This window comes from Arvicola amphibius, chromosome 13 (genome assembly GCF_903992535.2).
Source record: "Arvicola amphibius chromosome 13, mArvAmp1.2, whole genome shotgun sequence".
Classification (NCBI taxonomy): Eukaryota; Metazoa; Chordata; class Mammalia; order Rodentia; family Cricetidae; genus Arvicola; species Arvicola amphibius.
The window spans coordinates 53,339,449-53,361,089 of NC_052059.1; the positions used below are offsets into that span (position 1 = coordinate 53,339,449).

The following is a 21,641-nucleotide window of genomic DNA, read 5'->3' on the forward strand; positions in this document are numbered from 1 at the left end:
AAGTAGGTGCTCCTTCCCACATGGCGCGATGGCACTTTGGGCACCGCATATGTGGCAATGAAAAAGTATAAAAAAGGACTCGAAAAATTCATTATACGCCTAAGGCACAGCATCAGCTCTGAGAAGTCTCAGATCAAGGGGTGGGTTCAGGGCTGTTTTGGAGGAAGAAAAGCCCAAAGTAAGTCTGGAGACGGCAGCAGTTAATCAAGGTGAGAAAGGAGAGGCCTTCCTGAGGCACCAAGAGTGGCTGGAAGCTCCCTCCAACAGCATATCCAAGGGACGGGCACATAACGACCGACCTGCAAGAGTTGAAGAACAAAGAACGCGAAGCAGAAGTAAGCTAGGACAGCCATGCTGCCCCGGGTGTCAGGGAGGGCAGCCCTGAGCGAGGACAGCCATGCCGCCCTGGATACAGGAGGCAGGCCAGACCCTGAGTGGCTGGGGAAAACATGGGAAGACATCAGAAGTGCAATGACAAGGGTAGCAGTTGGTGAAGGGTTTTAAACAGAGTGACAAAACCAGACGTGTGCTGTAGGGACTTTCCCCGTGGCAATTTAGTCACTTACTGGTTCATTCACCCAGAGTGCAGGTGAGTGCATAGTACCTGCTCTGCCCACACTGGGCTAAGCGTTCTAAATCCAGTACTGTGGTGGTTTCAAAGAAATGACCCCCCAGAGTAGCACTATTAGAAGGTGTGGCCTTGTTTGAGTAGGTGTGGTCTTACTGGAGGAAGTGTGTCACTGTGGAGGCAGGCTTTGAGGTTTCATATATGCTCAGACCACACTCAGTGGGACAGACTACTTCCTGTTGCCTCAGTCAAGATGTAAGGACTCTCAGCTCCAGCACCACGTCTGCCTGCACACAGCCATATCTCACAATGATGATAATGAACTAAACCTCTGAAATGTAAGCCACCCCAGTTAAATGTTTTTCCTCTATAAGAGTTGCCATGGTCATGGTGTCTCTTCACAGCAATAGAAACCTTAACTATTTGAGGGGAGTAGGAAAACTGTAATGAGCTAGCCAAGGTTGTGGTCACAGGTCATGGGAAGGGGAGGGGAGGATAAGGCTCTTGAGGTAAGCTGCAGGAACAATTGGAGTGTGAACCACCTTCAGGGCACAATGAAACTCAAGAAGAGGCCTCAACCCAGGTTCAGATTGGTATGTGGGTTTGAGTTCTGTGCTGATGCTTCAGGTCAGGAACCACACTTCTGGAACCAGTAGAAAGTGCAGCTCGCAGCTAGAGCGGCAGGCTGAGCAGGGGTCCCACTGGCCAGAACGGAGCCTCCTGAGAAGATCAGGACTTCATTAGTATTTGTGCAGCTACCTGCATCCATCAATCATACAAAAATGTTGGGAGGGAAGGTGCAAGGTACATCAGCTTTGACTGAATTAGCTTTCTTTAACAGATTTTTAATTCTGTGGATTCTGATGTGCTGTCTGATATCCTACGTGGCTGTGCCCACCACTGCACGGATGTAGATGACTGACATTAGCTGCCAGGTCAGATTCAGCTACAGCAAGATCCCAGATTGGCTGCTACCCTAAGTCTATCCAGCCTAGCAATGTACCATCTCTTTCTTAGTGGGTAGGGCTGGCAAACTGTCACCATTTTCAAATCTACAAGGCTCCTTTCTTTATATTTCCCTGGCCTACAGCCCTGACAGGTACCATCAAATCAAGACTCACCAACACTTACACCTACCAAAGAATGGTGTAGACACCGCAGAAAGCCTGTGGTTCCTTTGAGCCACATGGGAACAAGGATCCTAATGTCTGCAACCACATCACTTCAGAACATCCCTAGTGCCTGGGCAGCATTCTGGTCACATCCTAATGTCTGCAATCCCATCACTTCAGAACATCCCAAGTAAATGGGCAGCATTCTGATCACAAAGACACTTGCTATATACTATGAGATCATATGAACTTATGACTGAAAATAACACATATAGACAATGGGATATTAACTTTCCAACCCTGTGCTATAGCTTAGTTCAAAGGCTCTTGGTCATCTGTCTCTTCCACAAAATACCACACTGATCCACCAGATTGATGACACTCAGCTGATTGGGTCAAGTGAGCAGGTGGTAGCAACAACTTTGGACTTGTTGGTAATGCATATGCACATCAGAGGATGGGAAATAAACCCAACCAAAATTGAAGGGCCTTCTACCTCAGTGAAATTCTTAGGAGCCCAGTGGTGTGGGGCACGCAGAGACATTCCTTCCAAGGTGAAGAATAATTACTGCACCCGGGCCCTCCCACCACCAAGAAAGAATACAAAGCTTAGTGGGCCTGCTTGGATTCTGGAGACACACATTCCTCACCTGGGTAATGTTACTCTGGCCCATACACCAAGAGATCCGTAACCATGCCAGCTTTGAGTGGGGCCTAGAGAAGGTCCGAGCCAACGCGCACCACCTGCTCTACCACTTGGACCATATGATACAGAGGTATGAGGTTCAAATTGCCACCTGCTAAATCAAGCCTCCATTCGGCTTTATCAAAGGCTACCTTGAAATGGAAAGCCGACTTGCTGTAGAATAGAAGGAAGTGCTTCACAAATACATTTTCTATTAATATATATTCATAAATGTATACACACACCAACTAATTGATAAAAATGCTGAGTTTCTAGGTAACCTCAAATTAGGATCTATATATCAAATACTTCAATACCAAACAAATTCACTAAGATAGACCAAACACTAAAAAGACTACAGAGACTTCCAGGAAATCCTAAGAAGTCCTAGAAACAACAACATGTGCCCAGTGATGTGAGGGAGGCAAATTTTCCTGACTGGATCTGAGGCCGCGCCACAGGAGCGCACGTCTGGTGCTGTAACCTAATTCATCAGAAGCCATGGCTGCAGAAGTCAAAGAGGCCCTATGGAAGACCCTACTATGGTTACTACGCAGAAACAATATCAAACCGCATTCTACGCATTATGTTTATATGCATGGACTAGTACTGCCCTCAGCCTCTCTGGGAAGCTTCTGCTTACAGCAGCTGATAATTACTGCAGAGACTCCTAAGTGGTCAAAGCGCTGAGAGAAAGTGACTGCTGGTATTCAGCTTCCAATGGGACATCTATACAGCCCTTCTCCAAGGCCTGGGACATCGTGGAAGGGGGCTGGCTGGAAGGAATGGAAGAGCTAGATTGTAAAGCAAGGGGTGCTGTAAACTCTGTCTTCCTGACATGACTGTTTGCTGTGCCCATGAACTCACAGCAACAGTGGCTTTTCCTGCACAAGACCTGCCCAGGACTGGGCCCGTCCATATTCCTTCATACTGATGAAGATGACTTCATGTTGATGACTGATAAGGGGCTAATAAGGCCCCCACCTCTCCCTAAAGAGCTACAGGCAATCAATGGGTGCTGGGGGAGGGGAGGAGCCATGTTCTCCTGGTGCGCTGCCCTGGCTGATGTAAATAAATAACCCACCACCCGTGCTCATATGGGCACCCTAGTCAGGTGCGGTGGAGCACATACACAAAAGACGTGAGGGGGACTTGACGGGAAAGGAAGGGGTTTGGTGGGAAGGGATAAGAGACTAATGGGGGAGGGAAATATGATCAAATTACTTATACATATATATGGAACTGCAAAGAACAGATTAGAAATTTGAAAATAAAACTTTAAATTAAAATAAAGGCTCTAAAATCACGAGATAATGTTTTTAGTTGAAATTGTGTTTACATTACTTTTAAAAAAATCCAACTTATTTAACTTACAGAATTTTGAGGATTTAGTTTCATTTTCATGTCTCTCATCATCTCGAAATCTTTTGCAGCTCTGCAAAACAAGTCTATTGTTACTTAAGAAAAAAATTAGTAATTGCAATAAGAATAACTCTATAACCTTCCCAACAGTCATAATAAAGTTAGGTATGTCTTACCACAAAAGCAAACTATGTTAATCCAACTTTTACTCAAGTGTCATATGCAACTACACAGATCTAATGTCAACACAAATTCCACCTTACGCACATGTGGATACAAGCCTTGAAAGTACTAACGCTTGGGAAGCAAAACCAAGTAAAGATTCATCAGCAGACTCTAAAAGTCTCTAAATTAGCAACTGAAATACAGGAAACTAACAAGTTCCTCTCTATAAAACATCCATATGGGTTATATGTACAACTGCTACTCATCACTTTTCCCTACAGAAAAACTCCAGGCAGTAACAGGAAGTGTCTTTTAGAATCAACATGCATACATACACACACATATAAAACTACAAACTTATGAAGGTATATTTGCTGAAAATACAATCTATAGCTATACATAAACGGAGACCCCTTAAAGCAAAAGTAAGAAAACTAAGACACTTCTTAATCGACGTTCCCTCATCACTGGCAGTAAAAGATGTTAGAAGGGACAAAGCTGAGCCAAATTAAAAAGGGATTCAAAAGCACAAATTTAAAATCCTAACTGATGGGCCTGGAGAAGTGGCTCTGGGGTCAAAAGCATGTACGTAGGATCCCTCCAGAGGATCTGGGTTCAGTTCCCAGCACTCAACAGCTACTCACATCAGATCTGAGGCCCTCTGCTGGCCTCCAGACACCAGGCATGCACACAGTGCACACACATACATGCAGATGAAACACTCGGCACATAAACCATTTTTAATAATCCCAAACAGAAATCTGAGCACACACAATGTGTTCCTATGATCAAAAATGGCTAAAGAAGCTACACTGCGTTGTGAGGTAGGTAAGAGGCCACCTTTGCCGGGGTCCCAAACCATGGCTTACCTCTTCCTGGAGCCCTGCTCCAAGGGCTGGAAGAGAGCCCACTGAGGACAGGGACAGGAGGGAAGGGACAGGCGGGAAGGACAGAGAGAACAGCAAGGTACAAATGGGACCACCGCGGGGTGTGGGGCAGAAAGGGGAATGCAGCTTGGCATTAAAAACCCCAAAGCAGATAATCTTTAAAAAAGAGATCCAAACCCAGGAGACCCACTGCACCCAAGCTCCCCTGAGACATCTGAGCCCCGTGACACTATGAGCTTGTTATAATTAGGGGTACAGTTTAAAACACATGGTTTCAAGAACACTTTGGAAAGGCAGATAAACAGGTATGAGTGAGGGGTTGTTGAAGAGCATGGGTCAACAAGGACTAGCTAAGTTGTTGAGACTGGTATCTTAGGGAGGCTGCTCTCAACGTCTTCTCAAGAAGGGACAACCCCTCACAAAAAGACCTAACATTTAAGCTTACATTCTTAGTAAATTACTTATTAATTTTAAAAACAAATCTAACTGCAGAAATCGGAGACACACCTCAGAAGGTGCACAAGGGTGAGGAACAGAGTTTAGATCCCCAGGACCCACACGCATGCCAAGCGGACATTTAAGAGGAGATACAGTGTCCCCGGAGCAAGCTGGTAGCTAGACTACCTGAATTGGCAAGTCTGGGTTCAAGCGAGACAACGTGTCTTAGTGTATAAGGAAGAGAGTGAGAGAGGAGGGCACCTGTCATCAACTTCAAGTGTCCACATGCACATGTGTGTATGTGTACCTGCAAACATACTTGGTTGTACACACATACAAACATACATGTACTCACACCACACTCACAAGCTGACTGCACAACTAAAATAGTAAATACAACACCAACTAACCTTTCCGAGAGTTTGTCTGATAGTTTCTCAAGGAACTGCATGACAGTCTCTAAAGATGAAATCCAAAAGAAAATAACTTCAATTATGTGAAATCACATGGATATACATGTCAAAATTGTACTGTGAGGGTCATCACACATCTAGTTTCCCCAGAGAGATGATTTGGGTAAGGCAGAGTAGCCTCCATATGCTTGGAATTATTTCTGACACTGAACATCTCCTGTAAAAAACAAATTATACTTATGGAGTCTTATCCAAAGCCTCAGATCACACCCAATGTTAAGAGCATTAATGGAAAGAAAAAGGGAAAAAAAAAACTCCCATCCAAATGTATGGAAAGTGTCACAGACATATGCAATTATTACTAAATTCCAGGATGGCTAGATGCTGGCTTGGTCCTAAAAATCAGTGCACGCCAGTAATCTCAGCTCACGTGACACTGTGGCAGGAGTCAAGGTCAGCCCAGTCCAGCTTCAAAGGGAGGCCTTGTCTCAAAATTGCTCAACAGCCCTAGCCACCAGGGAAATGAAAATCTACACTGAAATTCCATCCCCACTCTAATCAGAATGGCTGTTATTAGAAAAACAAACAAACACACACACACACACACACATACACACACACACACACACACACACACACACACACAAAAAAACCAACAGATTCTGGCAAGGATGGGCAGGGAGGGTCCCCATTCACTGCCAGTGGCAATGTAATGTACAGCTACCCCCGAAATCAGCAGTGGAAGGACCTCAGAACCTGAAAGGACCCCTTACTGCCCAACCACCGGCCTTGTGTGCTGCCCAAAGGACCCAGTCAATGTCCCACAGCAATGATCATCCGCTCACAGCAGCCAAATCACAGAACAGTCCAGAACTGCCAGGCTGTCCATCAGCAGATGAGATAATAATGCGCCGTGTGTGTGAGTGTGTGTGTGTGTGTGTGTGTGTGTGTGAGAGAGAGAGAGAGAGAGAGAGAGAGAGAGAGAGAGAGAGAGAGAGAGAGAGAGAGAGAGAAGGGGGGGCTTTACTCAGTCATAAATAAATTATGTAATTTTCAGGAAACTGGATCAAACTAGAGATTGCCATTTAAAAGTTTTAGCTTACTCCTTGAGAATTTCACATGTTTACAATGCATTTTGATCACAGCCAAGAGTAAGGGGACGCATAGTAGGGGAAAAGGATGAGAGAGGACAATGGAGAGCGGAAAGGGTCAAAGTTCATGGTGTATTTAAACAAAAATGAGACCCTAAAACCCATCACATTATATCATATTCACTAATAAAAATATAAATATCAGTACAGTTTAGAAAAACGGTTCACCAAAAACTCAACTTTAGAAAGCATAGTTTCCCTTGGTCACTTCTGTCATTTACAGACAATGTAGAACCCTACTAGGTACTGAACCCAAGCAGCACTACCCAAGGTCCTGTAAGCAGACTCTGGTGCTAACTGCAGCTCTTCAGCCAGGGCAGCACCAGCGAGGCCCCACGAGGACAACAGTAAACCCGCCGTTCCCATGGAAAGTGTCCCATGTCCCATGGCGCCTTCTGCCCCCAAACGCCTTGCAGAGCTTTTATGTGTGTTTCAGTCAGCCACAAACATCGCCTTTATATTTTCCAGATGATCTTCTCTATGGGTTTAATTTGTTGCCCTCTCTTGAAGCTATCTCCTTTCCGAGTGAAATGAAACGCTGAGCTTGGAGTGGGGTTAACCTAAACCACAGCCGCAGCTCCTTGCCCTGTCATCTTTAGAAGTCTCAGATTCGGTCTCGTGTGCCAAGCCAACTGCGTCAGAAACTGAAAGGAGACAAAAGTCTGCATCTGAACCTCTTCCCATCACCCAGCTCCCACAGACAGCAGTTCCAAGTAAATCTCTATGTATGCATCTGACTTCCACACAGCCATGCTTTACTCGGTTGCCCATTTTGTTTTTCTGGTGATATGCAAACAATCTGGAGACATATACTAAAAAGACTACGGGAGATGGAGGGGTCAGGGAAGTGCCTGCCATGTGGGCATGAGGACCAGTGTTCCAGCCTCCAAAATCCACAGGGAGAAAAACAAACAGGTGTAGGAGCACTCGCTGGCAACCCCAACTCTGGGAAGGTGGAGGCATGAGGTTCCCTGGGGCTTCCTGGTCACAGTCAAACCCAAATGGTGAAGTCTAGGTTTGGGGAGAGATCGTGTCTCAAAAAATAAGGTGGGAAGCAACTGAGGAAGGTACCCAACATCTACCTCAGCCCTACACATACAGATGTACATACATGAACGCGCACACACACACACTACTGTATGTGAAACTCCCTAAATATAAACCCAATGCTCGCTCACTACATGGTTTCCACTGAGTCACCAAATGGACGGCCAGAGTAACCTCACTTCTCTCCTTCTGCGAAGACTTGCCACTCCTTCAACAGCATCACCTTCCTGAAACTCACGTGCTATCTGATCACCCGCTTGCTAAAATTCCATGGCGTTGTTGCCTGTACTAATCATTTGGCAGTAAGCTTTAAGTCTTTAAGGACACAGGTCACACCTCACGTGACTGCCAACCACGTGCTTGCCACTGATGGGATCTGGTGAACAAGTGAGTCCAGTGAACTCTAATAAACCCAACTGCGCCAAGGGCCAGTCCCCAGTCCTCTCCACACTGACCTGCCACAGTGCTCTCCTCAGGCCTCTCCGAGAGGCTTCCTGAAGGAAACACTCTGCTTCCTTTTCTTCTTACTTGCTGTCCCACTCCTCCCCAAAGCACTGTGGCTCTTCCGCTTAGCCTGAACCCAGAGCAGCCCAAAGCCAGCTGTTCCTTACAGTGTACTCCCTTAGTGACCTTATACAGCCCCAAGCCTTTAAGGAAATATTTCAACTTAATCACCTCAGAGTCCTTGGCCCCCACAGATGTATCTACAGTGGCCACTTTCTTTTTTTTAATTCATTTATTATTATTATTATTATTATTATTTTATGTTCATTGGTGTGAGAGTCAGGTGCCCTGAAACTGGAGTTACAGACAGTTGTGAGCTGCCATGTGGGTGTTGGGAATTGAACTCAGGACCTCTGGAAGAGCAGCCAGTGCTCTTTACCACTGAGCCATCTTTCCGGCCCCCCACAGTGGCCACTTTCAAGATAACAGCATCTTGACTGTTTCTTGAATCAAAGCAGGCTCCCGATTCCCACTGGTGAGGAGTTAAATGACATATAATACAGTAACAATAAGTAACATTCCAATATTATTATTTTATATAGTATAAAAGTAAAAATACTACATTTTAACTCCACTGATATAACAGCACCTACAAAAAACACAAAATAAAACCCAGCGTTGTAGCACACTCCTGCAATCTGCCACTGGGCAGGTAGAGGCAGGAGGATCAGGAATTCAAGGTCATTCTCAACAGTTTGAAACTCCAAAACAGAAAACAAAAAATACAAAATAAATATATATCTAATATATATAATTCATATAATATCAATTTAGAAATTAAGTTATATGAAACCAAATTTTTTTTTTTTTTTTTTTTTTTTTTTTTGGTTTTTTCGAGACAGGGTTTCTCTGTGGCTTTGGAGCCTGTCCTGGAACTAGCTTGACCGAGAAGATGCCTAGCATGTGTGAGGCCCTGAGTTCTATAATGGGCACAAAAAAGTAAATAAAGGTTCAAGGGCAAAGTCCAAGGAAAGCAGAAAGAGCACACCATTTTTGGAAGTTTATCATGGAAGAGGTGTGGCTTGGGGCTCAGCCCTGAAAAGCTGGAAATCTGAACAAGGGCACCCAGGATAGAAGGAGTGTACCAGGTTAAGGGAAGAGGCTGTATAGGGAAGAGTGAGAAAAACGTAAAGAACTTTAAGGTACGAAGGAGCGTGTTGGAAAAAGAGGGGATACACAGGAAGGCTGGGAACTCCTCCACAGAGTCTTTCCCGGTGCTCCCTCTTTCTACAACAGCGTGTGTGCGAGCTGTGCAGGAACTGCACTGTCCTCTCCTCCCTCTCCAGAACACCTCCAAAGCGCACCTAGACTGAGGGCTCCACCATCCTCAGCACCCTGCTGCTGATTCACTGCCTCAGTTATCAGACGCTAAGATGCCCCTGAAAAGCTCATCTGTATTCCCATCACTCCTTGTGCCTGACATTCTTTCCTAGGTACCTTAGCCCAGCACAAGGCCAGTTTGTTCAATCCCACTTCCCTGCCCACCTAGTAGGAACCTTCCTGCACAGGACTTCCTGCACAGGACTGTGCTTGGCTATGACATCGCCCCTCATCCTCTCACTCCCAACTAAACTGAGGACACTGGGCTGCGTCAGAGTAGAATAAGTTTAAATGAACAAGTGAAAGCTTAGATTTGACTTGCTCTCAGCACATACACACAACATAGGGCAAATTACTAACTCTAAAGATAAGTTCTATTAAATGGTTCTCTAATGTATTAAAAGCTAGACACTGTTGGACATGGTAGTTCATGCCATAATTCCAGTATCTAGGAAGCTCAGGCAAGATCTTGAGTTCAAAGATAGGCTGGGCTACAAAGCAAATGTCATATCCGTGTGTGTGTGTGTGTGTGTGTGTGTGTGTGAAGTCAAAAGTTCTGGCTGGGAACATAGTGCCCCGGGGTGGCTCTCCAGCACTGTCGATCCACCCACCCACGTAGGAGAAACGCTGTTTCCTCCAAGTCCTGTTTGTTCTTAGAAGTTGGATAAATGGGCTCACCTGGAGTCTGAGCTATGGTTCCCTGGAGGGCCCTGTGGGAAAACGTAGGATAACCTACTAAGTTTGCCAGGAGATCTCTGCTGCTTAGCAATTCTTCTAGACATTTCAACTGACCAGCGTTGGGATAAAGGAAAATTTTATAAGCAGCTTCCCGAACCTGAAGTTAGAGAGGGAGAGGGAAAGAAGAGAAAGTCAAAGATATAATAGCATGGCTCAAAATCCTACACAACCACCACCCAGGCCAACGCCCCCGGTTACCCAGAGCTAGCCATGGCTTCCCAAGGAAAGGGATAGTCACACCAGGTCTACAGTGTTCTTATGAGACACAACTGCACATGGGGCAGGGCTCTGGGAGGTCAATTTGTCAATGCTTCTGTCTCTGTGCCAGAAAGCACTTCACGCATTAAAAGTGACTACGACGTGACCTTAAAGGTCACTAGTCAATGAATTCCTTGAGAAACATGAATTTTAACTGCTTCCCATATTCAAAGCATTTGTGGAATTAACTGTACCAATAATTAAATTTTCAGAGTTATTTAGTAATGCAACAGCAACAACACTTAAGGCTATAATAACATGTTCCTAATGATTATGGAGATGAAACGGCAGTAATACACATCTATTGGTGTTCAGACGGGAGCTGAACAACAAGCAACTGAGAACTCCTACCAAGTCATCCGAGGCTTCTGCATGTAGACCGTCAATGACAGCGTAACTCCCATCGCGGGCAAAGTGGTGCCGAATGTGCTCTGGCAAGAGATGCTTCTGTATCTTGTTGGGAAAGTTGGTTCCCATAAGAAAGGCACTGCTCAAATCCAGGATCTTAACATTGAGGTCCACTGCTCTTCTGCGCTACAAGTGGGAGGAAAGGTATTTAAAAGTGATGTAAATTAGCATTTCACAAATAGTCAACAGTGGGAGGAAATCAACATCTGAACTGCTGATATAGAACACTTGAGTGTAATCCTCTGCCCTCCAAAACCTTCATTAAGTCAGTCAACAAGTGGTTACACCTGGTTACACCTCTTCAGTAGCACTTTTATAGTATATCTGAAAAAAAAATTAAGTATTTGAAAAGTAGATTACAAAGATGTTGAATCTTACAAGACTAGACTAAAAGGCAAAGGAGGAAGGGAAATGAGAAACAGTTCTTCACACAACAGTAGTGAACACCTGAGAGGTTCAGTTCAGAGGCTCTGATTCACACACATATCCTATAGAATGACAGCAACAGAGCCCTTTACAGCAGACTCAAGAAGGGCACAGGGTATATGCCTGCTATGCTAGACTCAGAACGCTATGGCAAGAGGACCACTGGCTCAGGCCCGCTCAGATCCTGCCTCAAAATAGGATATATAGACAGACAGAGAGGCAGGCAGGCAGGCAGGCAGGCAGGCAGGCAGGCAGGCAGAGGTCTGTGAGGCAGAGCTGCACTCTACACTAGGTCCCAACCTAACAGTCAAGCACAAGGCTGGGCTGGGGCTGGGGCTGGGGCTGGGGCTGGGGCTGGCACCGGCATGTAAGCTTCAGAGCACATCTCCAGAGCACAATCTCCATGGAGAAGGAGTTTCTGTAGGCCCATGGTCAAAGGAGTCACCTCAAAAAGCAAAGTTTTCGAGAGTCTCGTGCAACCCCGTCTGGCTATACAGCTGAGGATAACCTAAGCCTCAGATCCTCCTGCCTCCATCTATGCGCAGATCCCAGCCCCAGGGAATGATGGGATTACAAGCCTCGCTCCATCACCCTTGCTTAATGCAGTGCTGAGGACTGAACACAGGGGCTTGTGCACGCCAGGCAAGCGCTCTCTCTACCTGCCGAGTCTCATTCCCAGCATGCACCACAAATATTTGAAGACGAAATATTAACTGTACCCTATGGAGTCTCTGAGGTCTATTAGAGGAAAAACAAGTCAGGCTTCAGACTGGCTTATGGTGGACTCCAGGTAATCTTAGAACCCCCCTTTAAAAAATTACTAAGCATCCCTAGTTTTTTCAGCCACATCTGTAAGATGTATTTGACGAGAAGCTGAGAAGGTTTGGGGTGGGGTATCTCAGCCGAGTGCTTGTGTACCACACAGAAAGCCCTAAGCCTGGTCCTCAGCACTGCACAAACCGGACGTGTGCAATCCCAGCACACAGGAAATGGAAACCAGAAGATTAGAAGTCCACTGTCAGCCTCAGCGACATAGTGATTCCATGCCACTCTGGGCTACATGAGACCCCGTCTCAAAAAAAAAAGAAAGAAAGTTGAAAATATAAAAAAGCCACACATATACACACGTATATAATCCCAGCACTGGCGAATGCTAAGGCAGGCATTTTGAATGCTCAAAGTCAGCCTGGACTATATTGCAAGTTTAATGCCAGTCTGGGTTATACAACAAGACTCCTGTCTCAAAAAAAAGTAAATGTAAAATAATAGCCTAAAGTTTTCAATATAGAAAAGCCAAACTTCACTGGAAAATACAGGTTTCCCACACCGCCAATGCCTTCTTAGTCCAGACTTCTCTTGCAGCAATGTATTGCCATCTAGTGGTAGTCAGTGGAATAACAAAAATGATGAACAACATCTAAAAATTCAGCTCTAAAATTTTTCCCAAAGCTTTTTTGTAAATAAATAAAAATAAAGCACAAAAATCAGTCATCCTCCAAATTTTATCAAGTGCTAAAACCTCTGGAAGATTAAATATAGTTGACTTTCTGACTCCAGTGCTCTTTTGAGCATATTATTTTATCATTCCCAAACAGCGCAAGGATCGGACTCTAAGCACCCTGCGACACTACTAGAAACACCTCCTGGAGCCACAGGTAGGCTATGCACGGGAAACTAAGGCAGGAGAAGTGCTTGAGCCACAAGTTCAAAACCAGCTCACACAAGTGATCCCAGCACTCAGGAGGCTGAGGCAGGAGGATCATCACAAGTTCAAGGCCAGCTTGGGCTACAAAATGGATACAGTGTCTGAGAAAAAACAAAATTAAGAAGAGGGAGAGACAGACAAACAGAATGATAAAGACATGTCTATCAGATATGGAATATAATTGTTCCTTGGTATTGACTGGTGCCAAAACCCCCCTACCTGAGACAGCAATACCCACACTCAGTCGGTCCGTCTGTATTTGCATGGAACCTATGCACCTCCTTCCATCAACTTTGGAGCATCTCTCAATCACACAGGAAGCATAAATCAATGTAAAGGTCAGGTGAGAGCACAAAAGGTATTGTTTAGAAAAGTCTTCTCTCGGCTCCATGCAGACACATCTTGTCCTGAATGTTCTTAATCTGAAGTTGGTTGATCCAGATGGAGAAGTCTCAGCCATGGAGATATGGCTGCACCTGCCCAAGAAGGCCACTCACTTCCCAAGACAGTCTGCTAAACCAACCTCTGCTCCTAGAAAAATGGCTCTGGGGGCTGGAGAGATGGCTCGGAGGTTAAGAGCATTGCCTGCTCTTCCAAAGGTCCTGAGTTCAATTCCCAGCACCCACATGGTGGTTCACAACCATCTGTAACTGCTGCCAGGGGCTCCGAAACCCTCTTCTGACCTCCAAGGCCATGCACATGGTGCACATACATAAATGCAGGGCAACTCTTACAACATATAATAAATACATTTAAAAGCATATTTTTAAAAGGTAAGAAAAATATTTACCTTTTCTTCATCTAGATGGATTCCACTGATTTCAAAATCAAACATAAATAGTTCAGCCACTCGCCTAAAAAACAGTGAGCACAAGTTACAGGAACTCATTAAAATCACAAACAAAAAGTCAGTTATGTTCAAATTAGGACTTCTGAAATTTACTATAAAAACTATTTCAACACACAGCTAAGCATACCCACAATTTGTTTATTTATCTGAAACAAAGAGTTTAGTATCTCAGAGATAGGTGTAATTCCAGTTGACTGAGGCCCTACTAGTTTAGCATGTAAGCTGGGAAAGCTAACATCATAATTATTTCAACTCCATTCAAACCCAGGCAACTAAGAACAGGATCAATTCCCACTTGGACGGCCTCTCAAGGCCCCTGCATGCGTGCTCCTCCTCCCTGCAGCTGCCGCAGCACAGCAGCTCCCTGACACTTCTGGCTTGAAGCCAATTAAAAACTTTCCTATCAATGACATGGTTTTTTGTTTGTTTGTTATTGATTTTTATTGAGCTCTACATTTTCTTTGCTCCCCTCCCTCCCTCCCCAACCCTCCCCCAAGGTCCCCTGCTCCCAATTTACTCAGATCTTGTCTTTTTCTACTTTCTACTTCCCATGTAGATTAGATCTATGTAAGTCTCTCTTAGTGTCCTCATTGTTGTCTAAGTTCTCTGGGATTGTGGTTTGTAGGCTGACTTTCTTTGCTTTATGTTTAAAAATCACCTATGCATACATGTGATAATTGTCTTTCTGTGTCTGGGTTACCTCAATCAAAATAATGTTTTCTAGCTCCATCCATTTTCCTGCAAAACTCAAGATGTTATTTTTTTTCTGCTGTGTAGTACTCCACTGTGTAAGTGTACCACATTTTCCTTATCCATTCTTCAGCCAAGGGGCATTTAGGTTGTTTCCAGGCTCTGGCTATGACAAACGACATGGTTTTTTTGGTTTTTTTTTGGTTTGTTTGTTTGCTTGCTTTAATTGCATCTGTTTCTAGTGGTAGACTAATGGAGCATTTGGTATTTTCTTTTGGCTTTGATATTTCGAAATGGATATATTTATTTTCCCGATTGCTGTATCATAATATTCTACTTATTAACTTATTGCTGTTTTTACTTTATAAAATAGGATCTTGCTGCTATATAGTCCAAACTGGCTTCAAACTTGTGATCCTCCTGCCTCAGCCTCCTGAGTGCTGGGATCATAGGCGACCCCCACCATACCTGGTTCACTGAATGAACAGAATTAACATTATTCTAAACTTCTTTCCACCTGCCAGCCCCATGGTCACACTCAGGGCCTTGCATACACCAGGCCAGTTCTTTAGTAGTGAGCTGGACTCAGCCCAAGATCTAAAATTCTAAAACTTCGGGAGCCTTGCAGGGCATCTGGGAGGCCTGTAGCTCCAGGATTTGGGAAAGAGAGATAAAAGGATTACAAGCTTGAGCTGTACTGAATAGGCAGTTCTAGAGCCTGTCTCAAAATAAATAGATAAATAGATTCTGTTAACAATTCAGTCATTTGGTATGCCTTCTTAAGCAGTGCAGAAACTGCACTGGAGCCCCTAACTGGTCTCATACCCAGCTCATATCATCTGCCTTTTCTAAGTACAATAAAAACATAGAACTCTCTCCTTAATCAAAGGTGTTTTAAACAAAAATATATCATGGTATCACTTTAAGCAAGAATATTTCATGGTCTCCTGGAGATGATGGCATACACCTTTAATCCCAGCCCTCAGGAGGTAGAGGCAGGCGGATCTCTGTGAGTTCGAGGCCAGCCTGGTCTCAGAGCTTATTCTAGGACAGCCAGGACTGTTACACAGAGAAACCCTGCCTCGAAAAAACAAACAAGCAACAATAACAACAAAAATATTTCATGGTATCACTTTACTGTAAAAATTTATGAATTCATTTTTTCTTAGACTATTCTATCACAAACACAGAATACCTTCTTATATTTAAATATTCTTCAGAAACAAAGCTTTAAAATCAATGCATCCATGAAAAAAAATACAACTTTGCATGTTTGTGTTAGGTTCTGTTGTATGGAGTAAATATTTCCTACATTCCTGTAACTGTTGTAATTTTTGAAAACCTACGTGCATCTGGGCATGCTGGCACACACTGTAACCCCACATTTGAGGAGGCAGGCAGGCATAAGCAGTTCAAGAGCAGCATGGGTACATGAGACCCTGTCTCAAAATCCAACCAAACAAAAAACAAAATTTTATATGCATTTCTTTACCCTTGTTTTTTTCTTAAGATAAATTCCACGAAATTAAACTGATCAAAAAGTATTCCTATGTCAAAATGCATTCTCTAACAGTCTCCTTACAACAGTTTATAGTTAATTAAAGGATCCATTACTCCAAGTCACTAACAACCATTCCTATGCTGCTTCACCTGTGTTGACTACTGGGCATTCTCTGCCTTAGTCCACTTTTTCACGGCGGTACATCCAATCTGGGCGTATAGGACAGAATAAAACACTTTCCATGAATTATCTCATCTAAATGCCGTTGTAGCTGTAATCCTATGAATACTCCCTTAGCCCTTTTTACAAATGGAACCAGGACTCAGCAAACTATGGTACCAAGAGCCAGCCCTGGAGTCTAATTCTAGAGCCACGTCTTCCAACTACCACAAGACCAGTGTTTAACTAACAGTGTAAATTAGTGGGCATCTGTTCCTATTCCTTATCTTGTGAAATTAGACTTTCATAAAAACAAATTCTGTCCCCATTTCTGCATATACTCTTCTTCTGTATATATTCTAAGTAATTAATATGATAAATATACTAACCCTCTGACATGTAACTAATATGTCTCATTTATATATTCTGACCTTTCTATATGGAAAACTTTGGCCATAAAAAGTTTGTAATTGGGGCTGGAGAGATGGCTCAGTGGTTAAGAGCATTGCCTGCTCTTCCAAAGGTCCTGAGTTCAATTCCCAGCAACCACATGGTGGCTCACAACCATCTGATGACCTCTTCTGGCCTGCAGGCATACACACAAGACAGAATATTGTATACATAATAAATGAATAAATAAATATTTTTTTAAAAAGTTTGTAATTGTTAAAAAAAAAGTTAGTAATTGTTACATAATCCAGTCAATCTCTCCTTTTGGTATCAAGTCAAGAAAGGCCTTCCACAGCCCAAGAGAGCTATGCTTTAATCATTTCTTTCTCAGACTACTGACAGACGGCTGACTGACTGGATATAGAGCTTGCACACACTAGGCAACAGCTCACTGCTGAGCCAGCCCTGGTTTTGTTACTCTCACAACTGTTTGACTTTCTATTTTGTGACAGGATCTTTTAAGTTATCAAGGTTGGCCTTGAACTCACTCTACAGCTCAGCAAGCCCCTGCGCTTGGATCCTCCTGCCTTAGCCTCATGAATATCTGGGATGATAATGCAAAATACCATGTTTAATTTTTAAAAGTTATTCAATCTTTGTTGGAATGATTCTCTTTTCCCAGAAAGGCCACTGGCTGGACACCATTTGCTAAAGTCAGGCTTCCCCTGATGTGAAATGACTCCCTACCTCACACTGTGCACTCACAGCCAGATCTGTGCCTCTGGCTGCAATTCCTCATGTCCCTCCGCTTTCTCAGAGAATATTCCAACTGAAGCAGAAAGCACTTCCAAATACAGGATTTTTATGTGTAGTTTGAAAGATCTGGTTCAAGACCTTTTATTACTTCATCACATTTTCCCAGCCTAGTCTGGAGTCTTCTTTACAACTTCAAATTCACGCTAAGTACAGCAGAAAACCCTTCTTTGGACACAGGGCAGCCATAAGCTCACAGGCCAGGAGATCTCACACCTCCCGAGATGACACAGCTGGCTCCACTAAGTCTCTGAACTGCAGGGGCAAAGGAGAAGCCAGACCAGGGCCCTGCACACTAGGGCAGCTGAGGTCGAGTCTCCAGCACTCATCCCCACAGTGCATGCACTGAACTGAAAGTGAGGCTCCAGTCCCAAGGAACCATGGGATAAAGCCGCAGCTGGAGTGGCTAACTACTTATAGGGACAAACAAGGAGATGGAAGCAGGAAGAGGGAAATTAGGTCATCAAAGAATGGAAATGTCCCATAAACACGAAGACAAATAGGTGAAGAAAATAATTTCTATGTTATGACACCAATATCATAAGCAAATAAATGATGAGCCTACCATACCTACCTTATTATTACATTTCATTTATTTTGCATGAATGTATGCATATCAGTGTGTGTGTGTCCATATGTGTGTGTCCGTGTGTGTGTGTATCCATGTGTGTGTGTGTGCGTGTGTCCGTGTGTGTGTGTATCCGTGTGTGTGTGTGTGCGTGCACACACCTGCTATAGCATGAGCAGGGAGTCAGAGAACAACTTCCGGGGTCAGTTTTGTCTTTCCACCATGTGGACCCCAGGGACTGAACTCAGATCTTCAGCCTTACCAGCAAGTACTTTCACCTACTGGGCCTCTCACTGGTCCTATATTTACCTTATGGAAAATTTTAAGCAAAGAAATAAGGTTCTAAGATCATATATCAAGTACTCCTGTGTACTAAGTTAGCACCAGGCCTCTAATTATAATGAATAATTGTAATCTAATGAGCCAGAGCTCATCATTTTAAGGATCTTGAGAGCCACCCAGCAAATAAATAAGAGGGTGACCCAGACAGACATGGTGTGGATGAGTCTCCGGAAAGCGCAGGAGACACGGGTACTGAAATCCCAACCCAGAGGGCCAGAGGGCTCTCCAGCCTGGCCAGCAGTCAGTCAGAAGGAAATGAATGAACGGTAAGTACCTGGTTTCTGTATCAAGGGAATCCATTAGCTTCTTATCATCTAGTAATTTCTGCAGACTCTGATATAATTCCACATTCGTATTCAACCTAGATAGATCATGAATAAAAACATGTGATTTTCTAATCCATTCTTAAAAAGTTTACTCTACATCAAGAGAAAAGCGTGCCCAGACCCCAAAACTGGGGAGTAATTTTTTTGTATCCTCTTTTGAACCAGGAAAAACAGTCATACTTAGAAACTGTTCAATATAGGGACAGGCAATCCCTTAAGCAAAATGTCAAAGGTCCTAAACCATCCCCATGAAGGTAAATTTAGACTGGGAAGGCAGCTGGAGCAGGAAGGACAGACAGGACAGAGGCAGGTGTGGCAGAAAGGAAGGCTGAGCCAATAGCAAGGTTTCCTTAAAACCTCAGCTCAGCACCCGGGAACTCAGGCCAACTGTAGCTATGAGGATAAGAGGAGCAGGCCCGCCCTGGACGGGACAGCTCAGGACACGGGGTGCAGTCACAGTCCCATGCAGCTGGTCAAATGTGGCACTATAATGTTGGGCTGCCATGAGGACTAATTAGACCGTAGGTGCATTCCTCACTAACAAACCAGTGTAGCCGCCTGCTCTAGGCCAAAACCGGGAGCAAAAAGCCATGACCCATGCACGCACCAATGCCAGTCCAACCTGTAGCACCACTGTCCTCTCCCTAGGTGCCCAAGGCCCTGGCACCCTCAAGGTCAGCCTTAGGACCTGGCCTAGAGTGGAATCCACTCCCACATAGTGGATCCTGGAGAAGGGTCAATATCCCTCACACCATCCAGTCTACGATTCTTACATGCAAATGTTCATTGCAATGAACTGCTGGTCTGGTTCAAGGCCTCTGGCTTCTGGTACACTATCAACACTTGACCCTCACTGAAATTCCTCTTAGACATCCTACTACTGTCCCAAGTCACAGAGACCCTGCGGCTATGGTTCTGCAGGACCAGCCCCTTCACATGCTCCAGCAGGTCACAGAAGGGGTAGATGCTGGTGGGCCAACACAAGGCCCTGGATGTGGGTCTGGGTGGTAGCTGTTTTCGTCAGTCAGGTCACTAGGACTGCCCCCTCAGGCAAGGGGTAGAGCCAGCTCTTTTCTGCCCATGCCACCAGAGCCAGCTTTTCCACACCTGTGGTGGGGATGAGGCCATCTCTCCGGAGTGTAGGGCCATCTCTCTTGGGGCAGGACCAACTTTTCTGCTGTAGTGGCCAGTAAGCAGCAGAACCAGCTTCCCAGCACCAGCAAAGGGCTGCGCCAGCACACAGGGACATATGGTAATATCTGCCATCAATTGAGGTTCCCAACAAGAATCAACCAGCATTTTTAACACCATATATTACCATATGTCCCCGTGTGCTTGACACCTTTTAAGCATCTCACACTTACTTATTTCCATTTTCACACACAGAAACCCTAACAGTTGACTCAATTATTCAATTACAGACAAAGGAGAGTGAGAACAGGGGAATACCCCAGCAGTGCTGAAGGGGGACCAGACCCAGCCCTCCCACCCCACGTTCCTGGGCTGCCAGATCACACACCCCCTCCCACCTGCCATAGGAGTGACACGCACTATACACATTGCCACCCTGGGGTGAAGAAACATACTTTTCCACCATGGTGCCGATACTCCTGCAGGCCTCTTCTGCAGCCTCTCTGAATGCGGGCTCAGGGTGTCCGATTTTCACAAAGTCTGCCTAACAAAGGGGAAAGACAAAACCAAGAGCATCTTTGATGGAACACTGGAGTCTATGATCAAGGGTGCAAACAAAGCCAGATTTAGGATGTGCCCCTCGGCTTAGACCGTCAATTTCCTCACTGAATTTGGCTCTACGGAGGCCAAGCAGATTCTTTAGATTCTTTCTAGATGTTTGTGAACTCTGGAGTTCCTTGGTACCAAGTTTGTTTCATTCCCGAGCATATACCTTCATGAACTTCATTTTACAAGGTTTTCACCTTCAAATGAGTAACCAGCAAACCCTTCCTATCTTATAATTCCAATGAGCAGGCCTTGGTCTTGACATTTTGAAACTTTGGAACTCAAACTGGAGTGTGGCATTCCCAGGCTGACTCAGATCCAGAAAGCCACTTGGGGCACATTTTTAAAATGACACCTAATTTCAAAAGCAATTTAACATCCTAGGTTTGGCGGGGAAGGGGGAACACATTCTCTTTATAGGTCTTTTAAAAGAGGGAAATATGAATTACTGGTCCTCATCTAGAACAGTATACAACCATACTGTTTCCGCTATGCCAACTAGGACAATTTAACCAAGGACTTAAAGAAAAAACAACAACAAAGGAAATAACATAAAGCAAGCATTCATGTTAATTGCAGTGCACTGCAAAAGAAACCTACAGGTAGGTAAGCAAATACAGGGAACTATGAGATACTCCATGTATGACAGAATGTATGACTACAACATGAAACAAACCAACCCAAGGGAGTCAGGCATGGTGAAACATATCCATAACCCTAGCACTCAGGACGCTAAGACAGAAGGATCGAAAGTTCCAAGTCAGTTTGTACTAAATAGGGAGACTTTGTCTTATAAAGCCAAAACAAAAACCGTTACAAGGTAAAATTTCCTAATTTTATTATCAAATAACATTCAGTGCAAAAACATGTAAATGCCTAGTTTGGCACATCTGGTACAACATTAGGCCATCATAATATTACTACTAAAGCATTCAAAAAAATGAGCTGGGTAACATGCACAACTTATTTTACAAATTGCCTTTCTACATGCTACACAATATGAAAAATCAAAACGTTCGTGTGTGTGTGTGTGTGTGTGTGTGTGTGTGTGTGAATGTTCCTGTATTTGTGTGTGTGC

The 21,641-nt window shown here is 44.3% G+C and overlaps 1 protein-coding gene across 2 annotated transcripts in view; it reads right to left on the bottom strand.

Annotated features, from left to right (window-relative positions):
- The window catches only part of LOC119800376 (mitochondrial intermediate peptidase), a 123,879-nt gene that overhangs the window by 96,071 nt on the left and 6,167 nt on the right, over window positions 1-21,641 (bottom strand). For both annotated transcript variants that reach the window (XM_038310541.1, XM_038310540.1), the window contains exons 3-9: window positions 20,413-20,501; window positions 18,775-18,861; window positions 13,978-14,041; window positions 11,000-11,182; window positions 10,331-10,487; window positions 5,628-5,676; window positions 3,740-3,800 (exon numbers count right to left, since the gene is read on the bottom strand). In XM_038310541.1, the coding sequence (XP_038166469.1) occupies window positions 3,740-3,800; window positions 5,628-5,676; window positions 10,331-10,487; window positions 11,000-11,182; window positions 13,978-14,041; window positions 18,775-18,861; window positions 20,413-20,501 (690 nt within the window). The remainder of the gene's footprint in view (window positions 1-3,739; window positions 3,801-5,627; window positions 5,677-10,330; window positions 10,488-10,999; window positions 11,183-13,977; window positions 14,042-18,774; window positions 18,862-20,412; window positions 20,502-21,641) is intronic.